The 18,505-nt window shown below is 38.2% G+C and overlaps 2 protein-coding genes across 4 annotated transcripts; one reads left to right on the top strand and one right to left on the bottom strand.

Annotated features, from left to right (window-relative positions):
* Positions 1-190: 190 nt before the first annotated feature.
* LOC307043680 (DNA polymerase eta-like) lies at positions 191-4,667 on the bottom strand. The gene is made up of 10 exons (XM_079688362.1): positions 4,429-4,667; positions 3,787-3,921; positions 3,436-3,656; positions 3,129-3,307; positions 2,792-2,895; positions 2,546-2,665; positions 2,088-2,211; positions 1,772-1,837; positions 1,453-1,625; positions 191-1,354 (listed from the first exon to the last, which is right to left on the bottom strand). Exons 1-10 carry the CDS (start codon positions 4,563-4,565, stop codon positions 442-444), a joined length of 2,172 nt encoding a protein of 723 aa, XP_079544488.1. The 5' UTR covers positions 4,566-4,667; the 3' UTR covers positions 191-441.
* A 3,025-nt stretch (positions 4,668-7,692) lies between these two features.
* Positions 7,693-18,505, top strand: LOC307042825 (polymeric immunoglobulin receptor-like). 3 transcript variants are annotated; one of them, XM_079686973.1, is made up of 14 exons: positions 8,147-8,276; positions 8,358-8,392; positions 8,913-8,990; positions 9,085-9,143; positions 9,278-9,617; positions 10,938-11,058; positions 11,209-11,532; positions 11,642-11,995; positions 12,130-12,253; positions 12,615-12,709; positions 12,791-12,825; positions 13,346-13,423; positions 13,518-13,576; positions 13,711-15,234. In XM_079686973.1, coding segments are annotated over exons 6-14 (1,152 nt in total). In that variant the 5' UTR covers positions 8,147-8,276; positions 8,358-8,392; positions 8,913-8,990; positions 9,085-9,143; positions 9,278-9,617; positions 10,938-10,976; the 3' UTR covers positions 13,712-15,234. The 3 variants fall into 3 exon arrangements, with proteins under 3 accessions (XP_079543100.1, XP_079543099.1, XP_079543101.1); XM_079686974.1 differs by lacking the exons at positions 11,642-11,995; positions 12,130-12,253; positions 12,615-12,709; ... (2 more) ...; positions 13,518-13,576; positions 13,711-15,234 and adding exons at positions 7,693-7,819; positions 16,116-16,412; positions 17,049-17,220; ... (1 more) ...; positions 17,509-17,543; positions 18,033-18,505 and having other exon boundaries at positions 8,182-8,276; XM_079686975.1 differs by lacking the exons at positions 8,147-8,276; positions 8,358-8,392; positions 8,913-8,990; ... (8 more) ...; positions 13,346-13,423; positions 13,518-13,576 and adding exons at positions 15,683-16,006; positions 16,116-16,412; positions 17,049-17,220; ... (1 more) ...; positions 17,509-17,543; positions 17,784-18,505 and having other exon boundaries at positions 13,716-15,532.

Below are 18,505 nucleotides of genomic sequence, written 5' to 3'. Positions count from 1 at the left end.
TGACACATCATAATGGTGCAACTGGACCCATGCTACTGGCAGTCGTCTAATTCAAATATCTCAAACAAACATTTCCTGTATCCTTGAGCTCACAAGAAAACTCAGTGTTGACGTCCTTTGAGGATTCCTGCTCTATATGCAACTGATTAGTGGCCTCTGCTGGCACACCAGAATACTACAACACAAGGTGTACAACTACAGAAAACTTTAATAAGCATGTTTAAAAAAAGTATTGCCTTTCTTTATTTAGAATAAAAAAGCACACTTGACAAGAAGTGCACAAGTAAACACTTGTCATTTATACTCTACAATATAAGGCACATCTTTAAACAGGTGCTGTATCCTTTTACAAAATGGCATTCAGCTCTTTGGAATTTCTCTGTACATTTAAGTTTGTGTTTTTATTTACTTTAAAAATAAATGCTGCTCTCCAGCACATCCTCAGGTCTTCTTGAAAAAAGAATCCAGAGTGCCCGCACTTCCACCTTGAGAGCGATGCCTTTTGGGTTGTGGTCCTGACAGGCCTCTGTTTTTTGTCTTGCCATGTGTGGACTGGGCTCTGTGAGGAGTCAAGGAGACATTGGAGGAAGAGGAAGAGCTGGGTGCTGATGAAGAGAGGGACTTCTGGAGGTCCAGGGCGAAGTGATAGTCGTTGTGTTCAGGCATTTCCCAGACGGACACTTCCTGGCCACAGCGCTCACAGTTCATCAAGTCCTCTTTTGCCACGCTGAACGGAGGAGGGTTAGCTTCTGGATCAAAGTCTGTTTCATCCCGTAACTCTTCACATGGTGCCTGCTGAGAGGAGCTATGTTTTGCCTCAAGGTCTGACACAGCAGCAACAGTGTCTTCTGAGGCATGTGTATTGTCAGGTCCAGGCTTGTGTTCTGTTTCAGGCGTGTTCAAAGTTAAGGCTGAGTCCCTTTCAAGTCTCTTCTTGTGGAAGAAAGAGAACATTCCAGAATTGGAGCTGGCTGAATCATTTTTAAGCTGAGAAACCACAGAGGGATCAGGAACATTGTTACCTGCCTCTAACTGACTATCAGCAGTTTTGATAGAGGAGGAAGATGGGAGAATCCCGGTGGAGTCTTTATCCTCGACCTCCTCGTCTTCATCTTTTGTAACCTTCAGTCTGTGTTTCTCAGCTGCCTTTTTGAAAAGGGAATGGATGGTGGAGGATTGTTTTTCTGAGGAGTCAGTCTTCAGTTCAGAGGGTGTCTGGGTTGAGAGCTGAGAGGTGGGGAAAAGACTCTGGCTTGAAGACACATCAGTGGAAAGAAAGCCAGCAATGCCCCCTGCTGATGGAGCATCACTAAATTTGCTAGCTGAGATGTGTAGCAGGGTGAGGGGTGGAGTCCTGGGGACATGATGCAAGGGAGAGCAGAATAAGTCACACAGCATTCCTTCAAACAATGACTTCAATTGTTTGACAGTGTTATTCATATATTTAATTACCATGCTGCCTGGTGGTTTCCAGCTGTGTTCAGACTTTTGATAATGGCTAAGCTGTCACCAGATATTTTGGTCGCTTCGTAGCGCACTAAAGCACAGCAGCGAGAGAAACTGCTTGCCCTCTTTTCCCCGAGCTGGCGTACACCAACCGTCAATAGCTTAGCCACCCGACCATTCTGTAAGATGGTGAGAAATGACAGGAACTGATGTGAAACAGTTATATTTACTGCATGCAGTATTCAGGGGAAACCTCAGATTAGAAAACAGGTAGTTCTGCTGTAAAATGGGAAAGCAAAACATTTTACAACCACAAATAGCTCACCACTTCTCTGTCCTTGGTAAGCCTTTCCTCCAGCTCAAGGGCCAGCTGATGAAGCCAATACTGTACCTACACGGGCGTTATGAATAATTACAATTAAAACAATTTGCAGAGGTTGGAATTATAAATGAGAGCAAAATGATAAAGATTGCATATTTGTTTAAAAAAAACATGAATACGTGTTTTGTCATCATCAGATGGGTCTACACAAGATTCACCACTTCCAGTCAATATGCAACTGAAATAAAGGCAACTTGAGTAATACTTAATTTACATTTACTTCCTGTAGTAACAAAAAGGAAACAGTGATGGTCTGTACCTGCTCTTTTGTAGCCAGTGATGACTTCCCCTGGAAGTTTTTACTGCAACCAATGGACATAGGAAGATGTCTGGGTTTCACTGCTTCAAACTCAATCCCCCGACACATGTCGAAGAGCCAATGGCTGCAAAGCAGAGAGGTTCAATCTTAAATGTGCTTAGCAATGTTCATAGAGGAAATGCAAACATTTGTCACTGTAAGGAAATATTTTCCCAGTACCAATTTGTTATCTATAGGCATTGTGCAATGGGCATCATGCATGCAGTGCACAGTGACAGGTATAGCAAACAATTTAAGAAAAATATAGAGTAAAAATATGTTTTCAGACGCCCATGTTTTGACTTTGTAAATCAAAATGTCTATTGTCTGATATATAATAACAGCAAAGACTAAGTAAGGTTTTTTTTAGCCAGTCATTGTTAAACACTTTTGACCTGAAGTCATTTCTGGCCTCTTACCCTGTCTTTTCTCCAAAGTGCTGTCCCAGTTGAGCCTGAGAGAAGCGGGTCAGCTCTCCCATGTTCTTTATTCCCAGAGTTTCTGAAATGGATGCACCCAGCTTACCCCCCAGGTTACGGCTGCACACATGTGAAATAGACGATACAAAAGAACGCTGGGTGTTTTGTTTTGAAACTTGTTACTTTTGAAATACGAGGGGAATTGTCAATGAGTATTCTTTTGAAGGAGTAGTACTTTGAACTCACATCTTGCCGATGGGTAGAGAGTTGAAAAGCTCTGTCACAGAGTCCAAAGGGAGCACCGTCTGTCGGTTGGGTTTGTTCAGACCACAAGCCAGTTTGGACAGTACCTGAAAGAAGTAGGTGGTTAACAATAACCATAGCAAAGACATTTGACTGCTCTTAAAATGATCACACCAGCATTATATTTACACAATAACATAACATGAGGGGTAACACAAACATTTTATTGATGGTCTGATATAACAAGGGCAAAACCTAAGTAAGGCTTTTTTTCAGCAAGTCATTGTTTCATGCTTTGGACCTGAAGTCATTTCTGGCCTCTTACCCTGGGGTTTCCTACCTTATTATGGGATATCCCTGCTGAACAACGGAAACCTGTTTCTTTCTCTATGGCTGCCCTCACTTCCTCGACAATGATCGCCCCAACAGTGAGCTGCAGGTCTGCCGGAATGTGTTGCCCTGACAGAGGGACGGGTAAGGACGCTAGCCACTGCTGCAGACCCCTGGACCTCTGCTCCTCTGAGGACAAACATGACTGTGTTAAGGGGTTACATTCTACCATAGTTTTGTGAGCATTTGTTTGATGTCACTTTTCAAAGCAGTTAAAAGTTATGCAACTGATAAATCAAAGTTTAGTTATAGCCTACCTTTATCCAAGGCAGATTCTTCATGTTCCGGTACACTTTGTGGGTATCCCTGGATGTAGGTTGCCCTCAGTTGGTCAGGCTCAACTTGTTTGTTGGTCATGTTTTTCAGCCGCTGCTGGACCACATCCGTCAGATCCATGTAGGCCTCATCAATGCTGGCTCTTTCGATCAACGCGAAGCGAGACATCACCTCAATCACCTGCACACTCGCCTCCCTGTAACTACACAGGGGTGAGTAGTAGATGATTTAAATGACAACTGGTCACACGGTCAGTATTCGTTCGTCATATCAATTATTTAACGGTTTTATGGTAGAATCCCAGGAAATGTGAATAGCATAGGTGAACTTACGGTGTCAGGTCAGCCTTGCCACGAGACTCACGCACTCGAGCCACCTGCAGATCTGGGCTCAGTATCTTTGCATCGTCCACCCACATGTTCTTGGTGACACCTTGGGCCCTGGCCTCGTAGCTTACAGCTATGATACTAACAGAGGATAGTAATTAGTTGACAACGGCATGTTTAGAAACCATGAGCACTCATTTCTCAGTAAGTCCAAGATATCTGTGGGAGAAGAAGGCGGACGGGACACAGTCATTTAAATGGTCCATGCAACAGACACATTATCATGCAGTCACAGCAATGACTAGGAAGGAGTCATTAGTCATATGTCAGTGGACAGCCTGATGAAAGATCAAGGATACTTAATTATATGTTAAAGAATGACCTAAGCCTAGTTATGAGTTATTCCTTGTCCTGTCATTGATCTTGTTCTGCAGCTGCAACTATTTGTTTTACTGTATTATGTATGCTACAGCTATACCTTTGAACACAAGCAGGGTGCTTTGGAGTGGCTATGATCATAACAAGAGTATTTGTTCACCACTTTCTGATTTTGAAACATCAGATGCACAACAGTCCTGCTTTGAGAGACAGTCTGATCGCTTCTGTTTCAGTTGCATCATCAAAACAATGTCTGTGTCAGAAACTCACCCTCCTCCTTTCCATGTCTTGTACTGGGCCACAACACAGGAAGTGTTCTTCAGAGCTGGATTCAGCCTCTGTTCCACCTGCACGTAAAAGCAGTCCATGTCTACTAACGCCACCACGCGCTCCTTTCCGTACTCCATCACAGGAGAGATATGTTAATTCACAGCCCTCTTCGGTTTACTCCATGAATTAAACCGGCCAATGTTCATGTGTCGCTTTGTATTTACGCGCGGAAATGCGAAGGCTCATACTGACGTCATCAAAAGTCGACTAACACAACCTCGGCCTCGGGCTTAACCTGTTATTTTACAGTAAAAACGACCAAAAGTTCCCGGTAAATATGTGTCATGTGAAAATGTAATGTTAACGTTTGGGCTTAAATGCCTCAAACATACTTTTTTTGACACAGTTTATGCTTTATTTTACTCAAAATGTAGTAATTTACTTAACCCCTCCCTTGAACAGCATTCGTCCAATCAAAGCTGGCTACTTAAGGTACCTTCGATGGTTTGTCATTTTTGAATTTTTCAACATGCTGAAGTTTTGAGTATAACATTATATACATATATGCATATATAGGCCTACAGTGGTGGAATAAGTACTCAGATTTAAGAGTAAAAGTAATAATATCGCAGAGTAGGAATACTCTGTTACAAGTTAAAGTCCTGCATTCAAATGTTGCATAGGTAAATGTACAAAAGTATTAGCATCACAAAATACTTAAGTAGGCCTATCAAATATAAAAGTACTCATTATCTAAAGTGGTTGTTTTTGGAATAACATAAATTGTATCAGTGGTTTTTAACTATTGATGAATTCATGTGTCTATTATTTTAATTTTGCAGACGGTAAAGGATGACATAACCTTGATAACTTTGTATACTGCCAGATATCTCCATCCATGATCGTACATCAATGTATTTGTTGATGGAATGTTTGTATTAATAATATGAACAATCAAAAATAAACTGGTTCCTAATGTTGTCAAATAAGTTTAGTGAGTAAAAAGTCAGTACATTTACTTAGTTACATTCCAATAATAATGTAGAGGTATTATGGCTCTAATAAAAATTATTCTAAAATGTGGTCGCTAGTAATTCAACATTACAAACAAGTTATTACCAAATGTTTAGTTAAAAAAAAAAACATTAGCAAATATAAGTCTACATGTAGGCCTACTTCATGTTAAGTTGTTTTTCAGCATCATATTTAACTAGTCAAATATTTTTAACAGGACAGTGATAGATCTTGATGAATGTTTAACTAATGTTTGGCAAGGGATGCAAATTACATGTTGTTAAAACTACTTCTAAACAGTGCTGAATATAGTCTCGCAAAAACAAACAATACATTAAAGCCATACAAAGTATGCCGGTAGATTTAAAGCAGGACCAGAACAACCATGTTGAAAATGAGGAAGTGACAGTGTTAGAGTTACCTACTCTAATATTGAAAGTGCTCAATCTCTCACGCCATTGAAGCAGACATGACTTTTCTGTATGCTGCTCACCTGATACTCGCTGGGCTCACGGATAAGTGATCTCAGCATTTATAATAACACTATATATAAATGATGGCCAGTTTTATAATTAAAACAATATTTTAGTTTTGTCAGAATCAGAATACCTTTATTAGTCCCACAGAGTGGAAATGTACGTTGTTACAGCAGAAAAAAAGCCACAGACAGCTTAATGTTACATATGTTACCTGCATTCAAAAGTATTAAAGTAAAAAAAAAAGTGGGGGCTGTGCTGGTTGTATAGTCTGACTGCTGCAGGAAGGAAGGACCTGCGGTATCTCTAGGTGAGACAGCGGGGGTGCAGCGGCCTGTCGCTGAAGGAGCTGCACATGAGTACAGGGTGTCCTGGAGGGGGTGGGACACATTGTCCAGCAGGGAGGACAGCTTGGCTGCCATTCTCCTGTCTCCCACCACCTCCACGGTGTATAGATAGAGTTTTACAATTTCAGTTAACATTTAAACATTAAAACAAGCCACAAATATTCATGATTAATATTGTGATAAAAACATTTAACAGATGTGTTTTGTTGCTATGTTACTCACTAACCTGTAACTGATGCACTTATTGTAAGTCTTTTTGGATAAAAATGTCAGCTGTAATGCGATGATGGTGATAAATAAAATGTATTTGATTGCACCTCTATATTTGAGTGTCTGTCTGATGTTGTTTTGTAAGGAATATAAAGTTGAGTGAAATGTCTGTCACAATACGGAGGCTATCTTAAGGGAGAGAATTATTAATGAATATATTCATTAAAATGCTGGATTTGTTCTTGTTGAAGGAATTCATAGCATAACTACTGTCAGTGAAGTGTCAGTGAAGGCTGGAGATCCCATCGCCATCCCATGCCTATATAACTTGAGATTCAAAGATAATGAGAAATGCTTGTGTAAAGGAACAGGGTGGCCCGAATGTGATTATGTAGTTCAAACGAACAAGCCAGATAATTCAAAACCGTTTTCAATCTCTGATGACCAAACCCAAGGTATCTTCACAGTCACTATTCATAATCCAAAGGATGATGGAACAAGCTACTGGTGTGCTATCGAGAAAAGTTGGTCAAAAGATGTCAAAAAACGTTTTGAGCTGTCAGTCACCACAGGTATAATCTATTGAATGTTTTAAACACAGTTAATATCCTTTTTGTTAACTACTTTGTGGGGGAAAAAACGATGTTGTTATTTGTTCAAGGTATGCCAAGTCTTCACGTGGACCAACAGGAAATCACAGCATTTGAAGGAGGAAGTGTGACTGTCGAGTGCCACTTTAAAAATCCAAAAGTAACCAAGTGGTGCAGGCTGGACAGCAGCAGCTGTGTGTTGGATCAGACTGGATCAATAGATGGAGCAAAAGTCACCATCAACAGAAGTGTCTCAAATGTGTTCACCGTGACGATGAGTGGACTGAAGACAGAGAACAGCGGCTGGTACTGGTGTGTTAAAGGAAAATTACAAATGCCAGTGCACATAACTGTTCATGAGTTAACCTCAACTACTTCAACTACTTCAACTACTTCAACTACAATAAGCACCAATACAGCAAGTAAGACACTAACTGTTTTCTTTTTTCATAAATTACAAAACTCAACCTGGAAACAATGCTTGTTAATTTTATATAATAAAATCAATTAATTGAATGTACCTTGAAAATGTGGGAACCACGGTATAATAGTCCACAAATGTGAGTTTAAAAAAGGCATTGATATTATCAACAATGTGTTTGTACATGCATTTACTTTAACATTTTACAGCGACACTTCAAACCACTACCCAGAATGCCTCCCTGTTCACGAGTGAAGAGCCGCCTAGAGTACAGCCCTCCTTCTCCACCGTAATCGGGACAGGCGGAGAGAGCCTCCAAGATAAAAACAAGAGGTCAGTACTCATGATTACTTTTTAAAGCTTTCTTGTACTAGATCAGATTGTGTACATTTATACATAACCCTCTTTTCCTCTTCCATATGTTCTAATACAACACACCTGATATGCTGTGTACCTACTCAAAATACTAAATCACATATTTGTGCATGTTATTAATTATTTGCTTCTTTATGATTTGAGTGTTTAGCAGTAATGTTTTTCTTATATATATTAAAGCACATTCTCTTGTCTGTTTTATACATTTAAATTAACAAATAGTGTCAATGCATAGGCTGACATTATATGTTTTGATAAAAAAAAGGTTAACCCTTTCATTCTTTTGTTAAATATAAATGTGATCTGCATTTCTCTTCTAGCTCCACTTTGGTATGGATTCTCCCCACAACCCTCGTCTTACTGCTGTTGGTTGTTCCCACTGCCTTTTTGGGATGGAGAATGAAGAAAAAGCGTCGTAAGTTTGCTGTTAACTCTGCTTACCAATTCAGGAATACAATACATATTTTAATATAATCTCAAAAATAATGTGTTGTAGATAAGACCAAGACCGAAGTGCCTGTCATTACTGGGGTAAGATTTTTATTTCCAACCATTTGTATAGTGATACATCATTAACAATCTCACTCAGTAGCTTATTTCCTCTTCATTTTTATTTTCAATCTGCAGCTGCTCTGAACAGCTTAGTCACACAGTGTTATGAAGGGCAAAGAAGACCTTATGTGAAATACAATGTGAACTTTAAACCAAATATCCTATAGATAAATGCTCATCAGAAATGTAAAATAAAATCGCATTTCCCCTTAAGGGATTACATTTAAAGAAAAATACAAACTCCAGATAACAATTATATAAATAAGCATACTGACATTTAAGCTTGGTTTGAAAGGGGTTACTGGCAGTCCTCTCAGAGACACATACAGTTATCACATCATGACACAGCCCTAGGCTCCATAATGGCAAACCGCTGACTTAGAAATTGACCAAGCCATTTATATTCAAATGAACCAAAACTTGTTGTGCGCTAACACAGGAGATGGCAGAAAGTGTAACCTAATGATGGAACCTAACATTTGAAATGTATCCCCCACAGGGCGCAGAAGTTGAGAGAGATCCTGATGTGCACTATGCTACTATTTTTCATAATCCAGATGCAGCATCGCAGCTGAAGGTAAATCAGATGGTCTTGTTTTATTTAAAGAAGCAATAAAGAGAGCGCTTCCTTAAAACTAATTTGCCTACGTATGTATTTGTTTCTCATCCAGCAGAACAGTATACCCGAAGAGACTGTCACTTACAGTGCCATTGTATTGTGTGACAAATGGTATGGTATTACTTTACTTTACTATAACAGGCATCTCAATATGTCAAAAGTAACTCAAATGGATTGTTAATGTTCTCATGATCAGTCCAATGGTTTTCAGCATTCTCTTCTCTGTGTTTGTTTTCTCTCATCAGACTGAACCAGTAGATGGAGGTGTGATCTACAGCACTCTTCAAACTAAATTCAAAATAAATACTCTCCGGCAGAAAAGATGGGAAGAAGTTATTACTGCAAGTATGGCTACACATTGGTATTATGGATAAACCAAGCAACCCAGCAATCCCGTATTAGAGACGTGTGCAATTCAGAGACTTTCATTTACAGATGATGTGTTGTGCAACCCTGCACACATCACAAATAATGTGTCCCACATGCAAATCTTTCAATTCAAGAGCAACACTGTGGCAGTGTGTCTCGACTCTAAGAGTAAAAGTGTGATGTTCAACATTTGTCACTTTCGGTTTGACACATTGGGTAAGAGCAAACATTTCTATTGCGACCAAAAAAGCAGATCAGACAGATTAAATAGACCAACATTTGGAAGTGAATGAGTTAAAGGTTTAAATCTTGTTGCAGCTTCTCCAAATATGAATTTTCCATCTTGCCATTGAATAAAATCAAGATCTAGAAAATGATCTTTTAATAATTATCATCCTTAATCCTCCTTTACACTTTGGCTTTAAACTAGACACTTTACATATTGCTACTAGGGCTGCAACCAACACATTATTTGTCTTTCTGATTCATTTGTCAGAAAATAGTATAAAATGTCCATCCCAAAAGTCTTTCCCAAAGTCCATGTTGTCGGTCTATAACCAAAAGGTAAGCAGGAAATCGCTGTCTTTCAGTGGCTAAACATGATTTGAAAAATTAACCAATATATGTTCCTTTCAATTGACTTTCATTGCAGCTCTAATGTTAACAACAACTGATTATATTATCATTTTAATCAATAATAATCTCGTATTCAGTCGAGTACGACAACTATAGGATTAGCTTGGGGACGTGGTTTACTATTCCCAATGACTTCAAATAATGTAAAATATATATTTGTTTGGGAATCTTGTGAGATGTACAGTATGGGAAGTGTAACGCTTCATTACTGTGCAAATAAAAACTGAAAATGTAAAAGGCACGCCCACCACTCTGCACTTTCACACAGCAGAAAAATTCAAACAGCAGAACCACAAGGTCTGCCCTAAGAGGGGACTGTGTAGTCCCTCTTAGGTCCAGTTCCTTTGGTAAACACTGTTTCTCTGTGAGGGCATCAACACTTTGGAACACAATACCAATACAGATAATGAATAACACCTCCTATCATACATTTAACCGCAATCATAAGAACTGGCTTTTAAACAATCAAAAATGTGAACACTTTGAACTGTATCAAGGTATGATGATATTTCATCTGTTTGCATGTTTGTTTGTTACTGCTGTTGTCTGCTGTACTCTATTTAATTATGTTTTTATTCCTCTAGTCTTGTTATGGTCATTTAACATCTTGCCAAGGACAACAGTTGAAAATTAGCCTGCTGGCTAATACTGGCTCATTTACAGCAATGTGGATTAATGTGCAATGTCCTTTAAATAAATAAACAAACAAACAAACTAACAAAATGATATCATAACTACATCTAGCCTTTATTATTGTCCTTTGCTCAGGTTTAATGTTCTCTAATATCCAAGGCAAAATTAAGCTGTAGCAATTTTTGCTTCGTCATCTAACTAAGTTATCGTCACGGCCAGACAAGAGGAAGAGGAAGGACTTTTAATCTCTTGCATTTGCACGTTTAGGAAAATCAGGAAGTAGAAAAGGACTGAGCGCATAATGTCATGGAGTTTCGTCTCACTTCACTTCCACTCACCAACATGGATGTCCTTCTCCGAGTTCTTCTCTCTCTCAGCGCACTCGCAGGTCAGTCAGCTGTCATTTCATTTTGTGAGCTGGTTATATCAGATAACAATGGACTGAGTAATCAACACAAAAATCTGTGCATATTTAAATGAAATTGTACATTGTGTTTGCTATATGTGCAGTCAAATGCTGTGTTTGCTCTTGTTGCAGGAATTCACAGCATAACTACAGTCAGTCAAGTGTCAGTGAGAGCTGGAGGTTCGATCACCATCCCATGTCTCTATGAGTCAAAGTACACAAACCATGTGAAATACTTGTGTAGAGGATATAGTTGGGTATCTTGCTCTGATGAGGTTAAAACAAACAAACCAAGCAGTTCAGGGAAGTTTTCCATCTCTGATGACAAACAACGAAAAATCTTCACTGTGACTATAAATGATCTGACTGAAGAGGACACTGAATATTACTGGTGTGTTGAGGAGATTGATGGAGGAGGAGATTCAGGAACGTATTTTAAACTATCAGTCACCACAAGTAAGTGAACCCTTTGTGAAATATTAACAATTTGGAGGAAAAGCTGTATGCAGTGTGTCCTTGTTTGTTTCATTGATATGAGGCTACACTCTTTTTTGTTTCCCTTAAGAAACACCCAGTCTAGACAAAACTAATCAGGAGATTACAGGATCCACAGGGAGCCAGATAGCCATCGATTGTAACAACAGTAACTCTGGAGAAATGAAGTGGTGCATGTTGGGCGGCTCCTGTTTGACAAAGTCTGGATCAATACATGGAACAGCATTCACCATCAGTGGGAATGTCGCTGGTGTTTTCACTGTGACGATGAATGAGCTGAGCAAGGAAAGCAGCGGCTGGTATTTGTGTGTTAAAGGAGACTTCCAGATGCCAGTGGATATAACTGTTACTGAGTTAACCTCAACTACTTCAACTACTCCAACTACTTCAACTAATTCAACCACAATAAGCACCAGTACAGCAAGTAAGACACTAAACTTTTTCTATTTTAATAAATTAGATACCTAAACCTGGAAACAAAGCTTATTAATTTTAAAGGAATAGAATACCTTAATTGAATGTACCTTTAAAATGTGTATTTACTTTAACATTTTACAGCGACACTTCAAACCGCTACCCAGAATGCCTCCCTGTTCACGAGTGCAGAGCCACCTACAGTACAGCCCTCCTTCTCCACCGCAATCGGGACAAGCGGAGAGAGCCTCCAAGATAAAAACAAGAGGTCAGTACTCATGATTACTTTTTAAAGCTTTCTTGTACTAGATCAGATTGTGTACATTTATACATAACCCTCTTTTCCTGTTCCATATGTTCTAATACAACACACCTGATATGCTGTGTAGCTACTCAAAATACTAAATCACATATTTGTGCATGTTATTCATTATTTGCTTCTTTATGATTTGAGTCTTTAGCAGTAATGTTTTTCTTATATATATTAAAGCACATTCTCTTGTCTGTTTTATACATTTAAATTAACAAATAGTGTCAATGCATAGGCTGACATTATATGTTTTGATAAAAAAAGGTTAACCCTTTCATTCTTTTGTTAAATATAAATGTGATCTGCATTTCTCTTCTAGCTCCACTTTGGTATGGATTCTCCCCACAATCCTCGTCTTACTGCTGTTGGTTGTTCCCACTGCCTTTTTGGGATGGAGAATGAAGAAAAAGCGTCGTAAGTTTGCTGTTAACTCTGCTTACCAATTCAGGAATACAATATGTATTTTAATATAATCTCAAAAATAATGTGTTGTAGATAAGACCAAGACCGAAGTGCCTGTCATTACTGGGGTAAGATTTTTATTTCCAACCATTTGTATAGTGAGACATCATTAACAATATCACTCAGTAGCTTATTTCCTCTTCATTTTTATTTTCAATCTGCAGCTGCTCTGAACAGCTTAGTCACACAGTGTTATGAAGGGCAAAGAAGACCTTATGTGAAATACAATGTGAACTTTAAACCAAATATCCTATAGATAAATGCTCATCAGAAATGTAAAATAAAATCACATTTCCCCTTAAGGGATTACATTTAAAGAAAAATACAAACTCCAGATAACAATTATATAAATAAGCATACTGACATTTAAGCTTGGTTTGAAAGGGGTTACTGGCAGTCCTCTCAGAGACACATACAGTTATCACATCATGACACAGCCCTAGGCTCCATAATGGCAAACCGCTGACTTAGAAAGTGACCAAGCCATTTATATTCAAATGAACCAAAACTTGTTGTGCGCTAACACAGGAGATGGCAGAAAGTGTAACCTAATGATGGAACCTAACATTTGAAATGTATCCCCCACAGGGCGCAGAAGTTGAGAGAGATCCTGATGTGCACTATGCTACTATTTTTCATAATCCAGATGCAGCATCGCAGCTGAAGGTAAATCAGATGGTCTTGTTTTATTTAAAGAAGCAATAAAGAGAGCGCTTCCTTAAAACTAATTTGCCTACGTATGTATTTGTTTCTCATCCAGCAGAACAGTATACCCGAAGAGACTGTCACTTACAGTGCCATTGTATTGTGTGACAAATGGTATGGTATTACTTTACTTTACTATAACAGGCATCTCAATATGTCAAAAGTAACTCAAATGGATTGTTAATGTTCTCATGATCAGTCCAATGGTTTTCAGCATTCTCTTCTCTGTGTTTGTTTTCTCTCATCAGACTGAACCAGTAGATGGAGGTGTGATCTACAGCACTCTTCAAACTAAATTCAAAAGAAATACTCTTCGTTAGAAAAGATGGGAAGAAGTTATTACTGCAAGTATGGCTACACATTGGTATTATGGATAAACCAAGCAACCCAGCAATCCCGTATTAGAGACGTGTGCAATTCAGAGACTTTCATTTACAGATGATGTGTTGTGCAACCCTGCACACATCACAAATAATGTGTCCCACATGCAAATCTTTCAATTCAAGAGCAACACTGTGGCAGTGTGTCTCGACTCTAAGAGTAAAAGTGTGATGTTCAACATTTGTCACTTTCGGTTTGACACATTGGGTAAGAGCAAACATTTCTATTGCGACCAAAAAAGCAGATCAGACAGATTAAATAGACCAACATTTGGAAGTGAATGAGTTAAAGGTTTAAATCTTGTTGCAGCTTCTCCAAATATGAATTTTCCATCTTGCCATTGAATAAAATCATGATCTAGAAAATGATCTTTTAATAATTATCATCCCTAATCCTCCTTTACACTTTGGCTTTAAACAAGACACTTTACATATTGCTACTAGGGCTGCAACCAACACATTATTTGTCTTTCTGATTCATTTGTCAGAAAATAGTATAAAATGTCCACCCCAAAAGTCTTTCCCAAAGTCCATGTTGTCGGTCTATAACCAAAAGGTAAACAGGAAATCACTGTATTTCAGTGGCTAAACATGATTTGAAAAATTAACCAATATATGTTCCTTTCAATTGACTTTCATTGCAGCTCTAATGTTAACAACAACTGATTATATTATCATTTTAATCAATAATAATCTCGTATTCAGTCGAGTACGACAACTATAGGATTAGCTTGGGGACGTGGTTTACTATTCCCAATTTAAAAATAATGTAAAATATATATTTGTTTGGGAATCTTGTGAGATGTACAGTATGGGAAGTGTAACGCTTCATTACTGTGCAAATAAAAACTGAAAATGTAAAAGGCACCCCCACCACTCTGCACTTTTACACAGCAGAAAAATTCAAACAGCAGAACCACAAGGTCTGCCCTAAGAGGGGACTGTGTAGTCCCTCTTAGGTCCAGTTCCTTTGGTAAACACTGTTTCTCTGTGAGGGCATCAACACTTTGGAACACAATACCAATACAGATAAGGAATAACACCTCCTATCATACATTTAACCGCAATCATAAGAACTGGCTTTTAAACAATCAAAAATGTGAACACTTTGAACTGTATCAAGGTATGATGATATTTCATCTGTTTGCATGTTTGTTTGTTCCTCTCTATTGTTATACTGCTGTTCCTATTTATTTATTGTTGTACTGATGTTGTCTGCTGTACTCTATTTAATTATGTTTGTATTCCTCTAGTCTTGTTGTGGTCATTTAACATCTTGCCAAGGACAACAGTTGAAAATTAGCCTGCTGGCTAATACTGGCTCATTTACAGCAATGTGGATTAATGTGAACTGTCCTTTAAATAAATAAACAAACAAACAAACAAACAAAATGATATCATAACTACATCTAGCCTTTATTATTGTCCTTTGCTCAGGTTTAATGTTCTCTAATATCCAAGGCAAAATTAAGCTGCAGCAATTTTTGCTTCGTCATCTAACTAAGTTATCGTCACGGCTAGACAAGAGGAAGAGGAAGGACTTTTGATCTCTTGCATTTGCACGTTTAAGAAAATCAGGAAGTAGAAAAGGACTGAGCGCATAATGTCATGTAGTTTCGTCTTACTTCACTTCCACTCGCCAACATGGATGTCCTTCTCCGAGTTCTTCTCTCTCTCAGCGCACTCGCAGGTCAGTCAGCTGTCATTTCATTTTGTGAGCTGGTTATATCAGATAACTATGGACTGAGTAATCAACACAAAAATCTGTGCATATTTAAATGAAATTGTACATTGTGTTTGCTATATGTGCAGTAAAATGCTGTGTTTGCTCTCGTTGCAGGAATTCACAGCATAACTACAGTCAGTCAAGTGTCAGTGAGAGCTGGAGGTTCGATCACCATCCCATGTCTCTATGAGTCAAAGTACACAAACCATGTGAAATACTTGTGTAAAGGATCTACTTGGTCCTCTTGCTCTTATGAGGTTAAAACAAACAACCCAAGCAGTTCAGGGAAGTTTTCCATCTCTGATGACAAACAACAACAAATCTTCACTGTGACTATAAATCATCTGACTAAAGAGGACACTGAATATTACTGGTGTGCTGTGGAGATTGATGGAGGAAAAGATGAAAGAACATATTTTAAACTATCAGTCACCACAAGTAAGTGAACCCTTTGTGAAATATTAACAATTTGGAGGAAAAGCTGTACACCGTGTGTCCTTGTTTGTTTCATTGATATGAGGCTACACTCTTTTTTGTTTCCCTTAAGAAACACCCAGTCTAGACATAAGTAATCAGGAGATTACAGGATCCACAGGGAGCCAGATAGCCATCAATTGTACCAACAGTAACTCTGGAGAAATGAAGTGGTGCAGGTTGGGCGGCTCCTGTTTGACGAAGTCTGGATCAATACATGGAACAGCATTCACCATCAGTGGGAATGTCGCTGGTGTTTTCACTGTGACGATGAATGAGCTGAGCAAGGAGAGCAGCGGCTGGTATTTGTGCGTTAAAGGAGACTTCCAGATGCCAGTACACATAACTGTTACTGAGAAACCTACAACTAGTAAGAGTTATAAGCCTTTATAAATTAAACATATACTATTCTAAACATTTGTTAGGTAAAGTGATTTGGGTACCACTTTACAATAAGACCACCCTTATAAAGAGTTTACGAATAGTTTGTAATTCATTTATTAATTAGGTTGTGAACACTTTATAAATCATTAATAAGCTTTTATAAGACATGAGATAAACAGGGCAACTGTGACCGGTTGCTTGCCAAATAGTGAGCCCACATTTATCTGTACTGCTAAGCCTTCTATTGGCTACTTAGCTTACTTTGTCTTCTTCATCAGCCAGCATCCTTGGTATCTGTTGCTCACTGAGTTGATTCTCGCTAAGTAGCCAAAATAAGGCTTAGTCATCTTGCCAAATGGTGAGCCTGTGTTGATGTATGAAAACTATGTTAGAACTGCTTTATAAATGGTTCTTAATGATTAATAAAGTGTTTACAACCTCATTCATAACCTAATTATAAACCCTTTATGATTCCTTTATAAGGGTAGTCTTATTGTAAAGTGGTACCGTAATTTGTTATTTTGTTTTGTTTATTTATTTAATAAAAATGAAATATTATACTTTTGTATTGTCCTTTTACTCTAATAGCTATATCCACATGTCATTACATTCACTTTTGCAGCAAAAAGTGCTGCCACCACTGAGCCTGTGAAGCACACCCCTGAGCCTGTGAAGCACACCCCTGAGCCTGTGAAGCACACCCCTGAGCCTGTGAAGCACACCCCTGAGCCTGTGAAGCACACCTCTAGTTCTGCAGACCAAGCCCCTTCCACTGTTGAGGTTGAGCACCAAAGGTAAGAGACCTTCACATTTTCATCCAACGTTGTTGTTGGACTGTTCAAACAAGTCTGTCATTTTCATTGTGTGTTTTTATTTATTCATTCCTGCTGCAGTGTTTCAGGGAACTTAAAGATCTTCATCATCCGTTGGAGTTTGCTGATCATCTTTGCGATGGTGAACTTGTTCATCTGGTTTATGTACAAACGACAAGGTAAATATATCGTGATCTCTTCCTTGAACCATTTATGTATTTTTCTGAAATACAGGTGTGTAACTAACAGGTGCTTTTATGTCTCTTTCAGAGCGGACAATAGTAGAATCATCAGCCACAAAAACGGTAAAATATTAGATTTATTTTCCTATTATAACTTTTCACAGCGAAGACATTACATTTAGAGGAAGAGAGGACATCATTGTAATTGATGTATTTTATACTTTATATTTATTGTTGTTAAGAAGGTACAGTAAAAACAATTTGAACTCACATAAGTATGTCCTCACAAACCTATAATAAAGTACTTAAACACTTTTCTCGTTAATTAAATCGAACAATATCTCATCTGTAAATGACACACAGGCTGAAGGGGAAGTAAGATATGTGAGAACATCTTTAGACGAGGTAACCCTTAACCATTAAAACCATAACTTGTACAGCACAAAATAAGTGCACTAAAAGGAGCATATGGTATTATTCAACAAACTATTTGAAATGATTAATTTAACAAATATAATCAACTTTTAAATGTTCAGCTGCTAGTATTGAATAAGTAGGTTTATGTTTGATATTTCTTCAGCTATTACATTTTTGTATTCTGTTCTGTAACAGGTTGAAGCAGAAGATGAGGATGTAACAAACAGCAACATGCCTTAGTTTCAGAGAAACCTGTGAATGTGTTACCACTACCCTACATCTGTATCACTGGAGTTTTGTTTTGTGATGATGTTGTTGCAACTTGCTATCATCTGCTCTTTGGTTTTGCAGAAACCTTGCACTTCTTGTTTTTGAGGGTTTGCACCTTCTGCTTTTAGTTATCTCCTCTTCTACAAAGCTGCAAAATATGTTTAAAAAGGTACTGACTTGGGCCTAGTTTCCCACGATCACCTTCAATTCAAGAGTCAGGTTTGTTTTTCTGAGCATGTGACCTTCAACAAGTGAGGTTTCACAACCCAACAATATTACCATTTAATTTGTGATTATTGTCTTTACCATAATGTTTTTTTATGTGATGTTTGGTGTAAATTAATGATACTAAATAGCAAAAATAAACATACTCCAACAATAATTAAACAATTGATCTG

The sequence above is a fragment of the Notothenia rossii genome, assembly GCF_949606895.1.
Source record: "Notothenia rossii genome assembly, chromosome: 6".
Lineage (NCBI taxonomy): Eukaryota > Metazoa > Chordata > Actinopteri > Perciformes > Nototheniidae > Notothenia > Notothenia rossii.
This window is presented reverse-complemented; position numbering and strand designations above follow the sequence as displayed.

Bases quoted from the DNA above. Each gene is read 5' to 3' on its own strand.
- LOC307043680 (XM_079688362.1), bottom strand. From the start codon at position 4,565: ATGGAGTACGGAAAGGAGCGCGTGGTGGCGTTAGTAGACATGGACTGC. The intron at 3,308-3,435 runs GTAGGCTATAAC...GTTTGTCCTCAG, and splicing joins AGAATCTGCCTTGGATAAAG to AGGAGCAGAGGTCCAGGGGT. The intron at 2,212-2,545 runs GTAAGAGGCCAG...TCTGCTTTGCAG, and splicing joins CACTTTGGAGAAAAGACAGG to CCATTGGCTCTTCGACATGT.
- LOC307042825 (XM_079686973.1), top strand. From the start codon at position 10,977: ATGGAGTTTCGTCTCACTTCACTTCCACTCACCAACATGGATGTCCTT. The intron at 11,533-11,641 runs GTAAGTGAACCC...GTTTCCCTTAAG, and splicing joins TAAACTATCAGTCACCACAA to AAACACCCAGTCTAGACAAA. The intron at 11,996-12,129 runs GTAAGACACTAA...AACATTTTACAG, and splicing joins AATAAGCACCAGTACAGCAA to CGACACTTCAAACCGCTACC.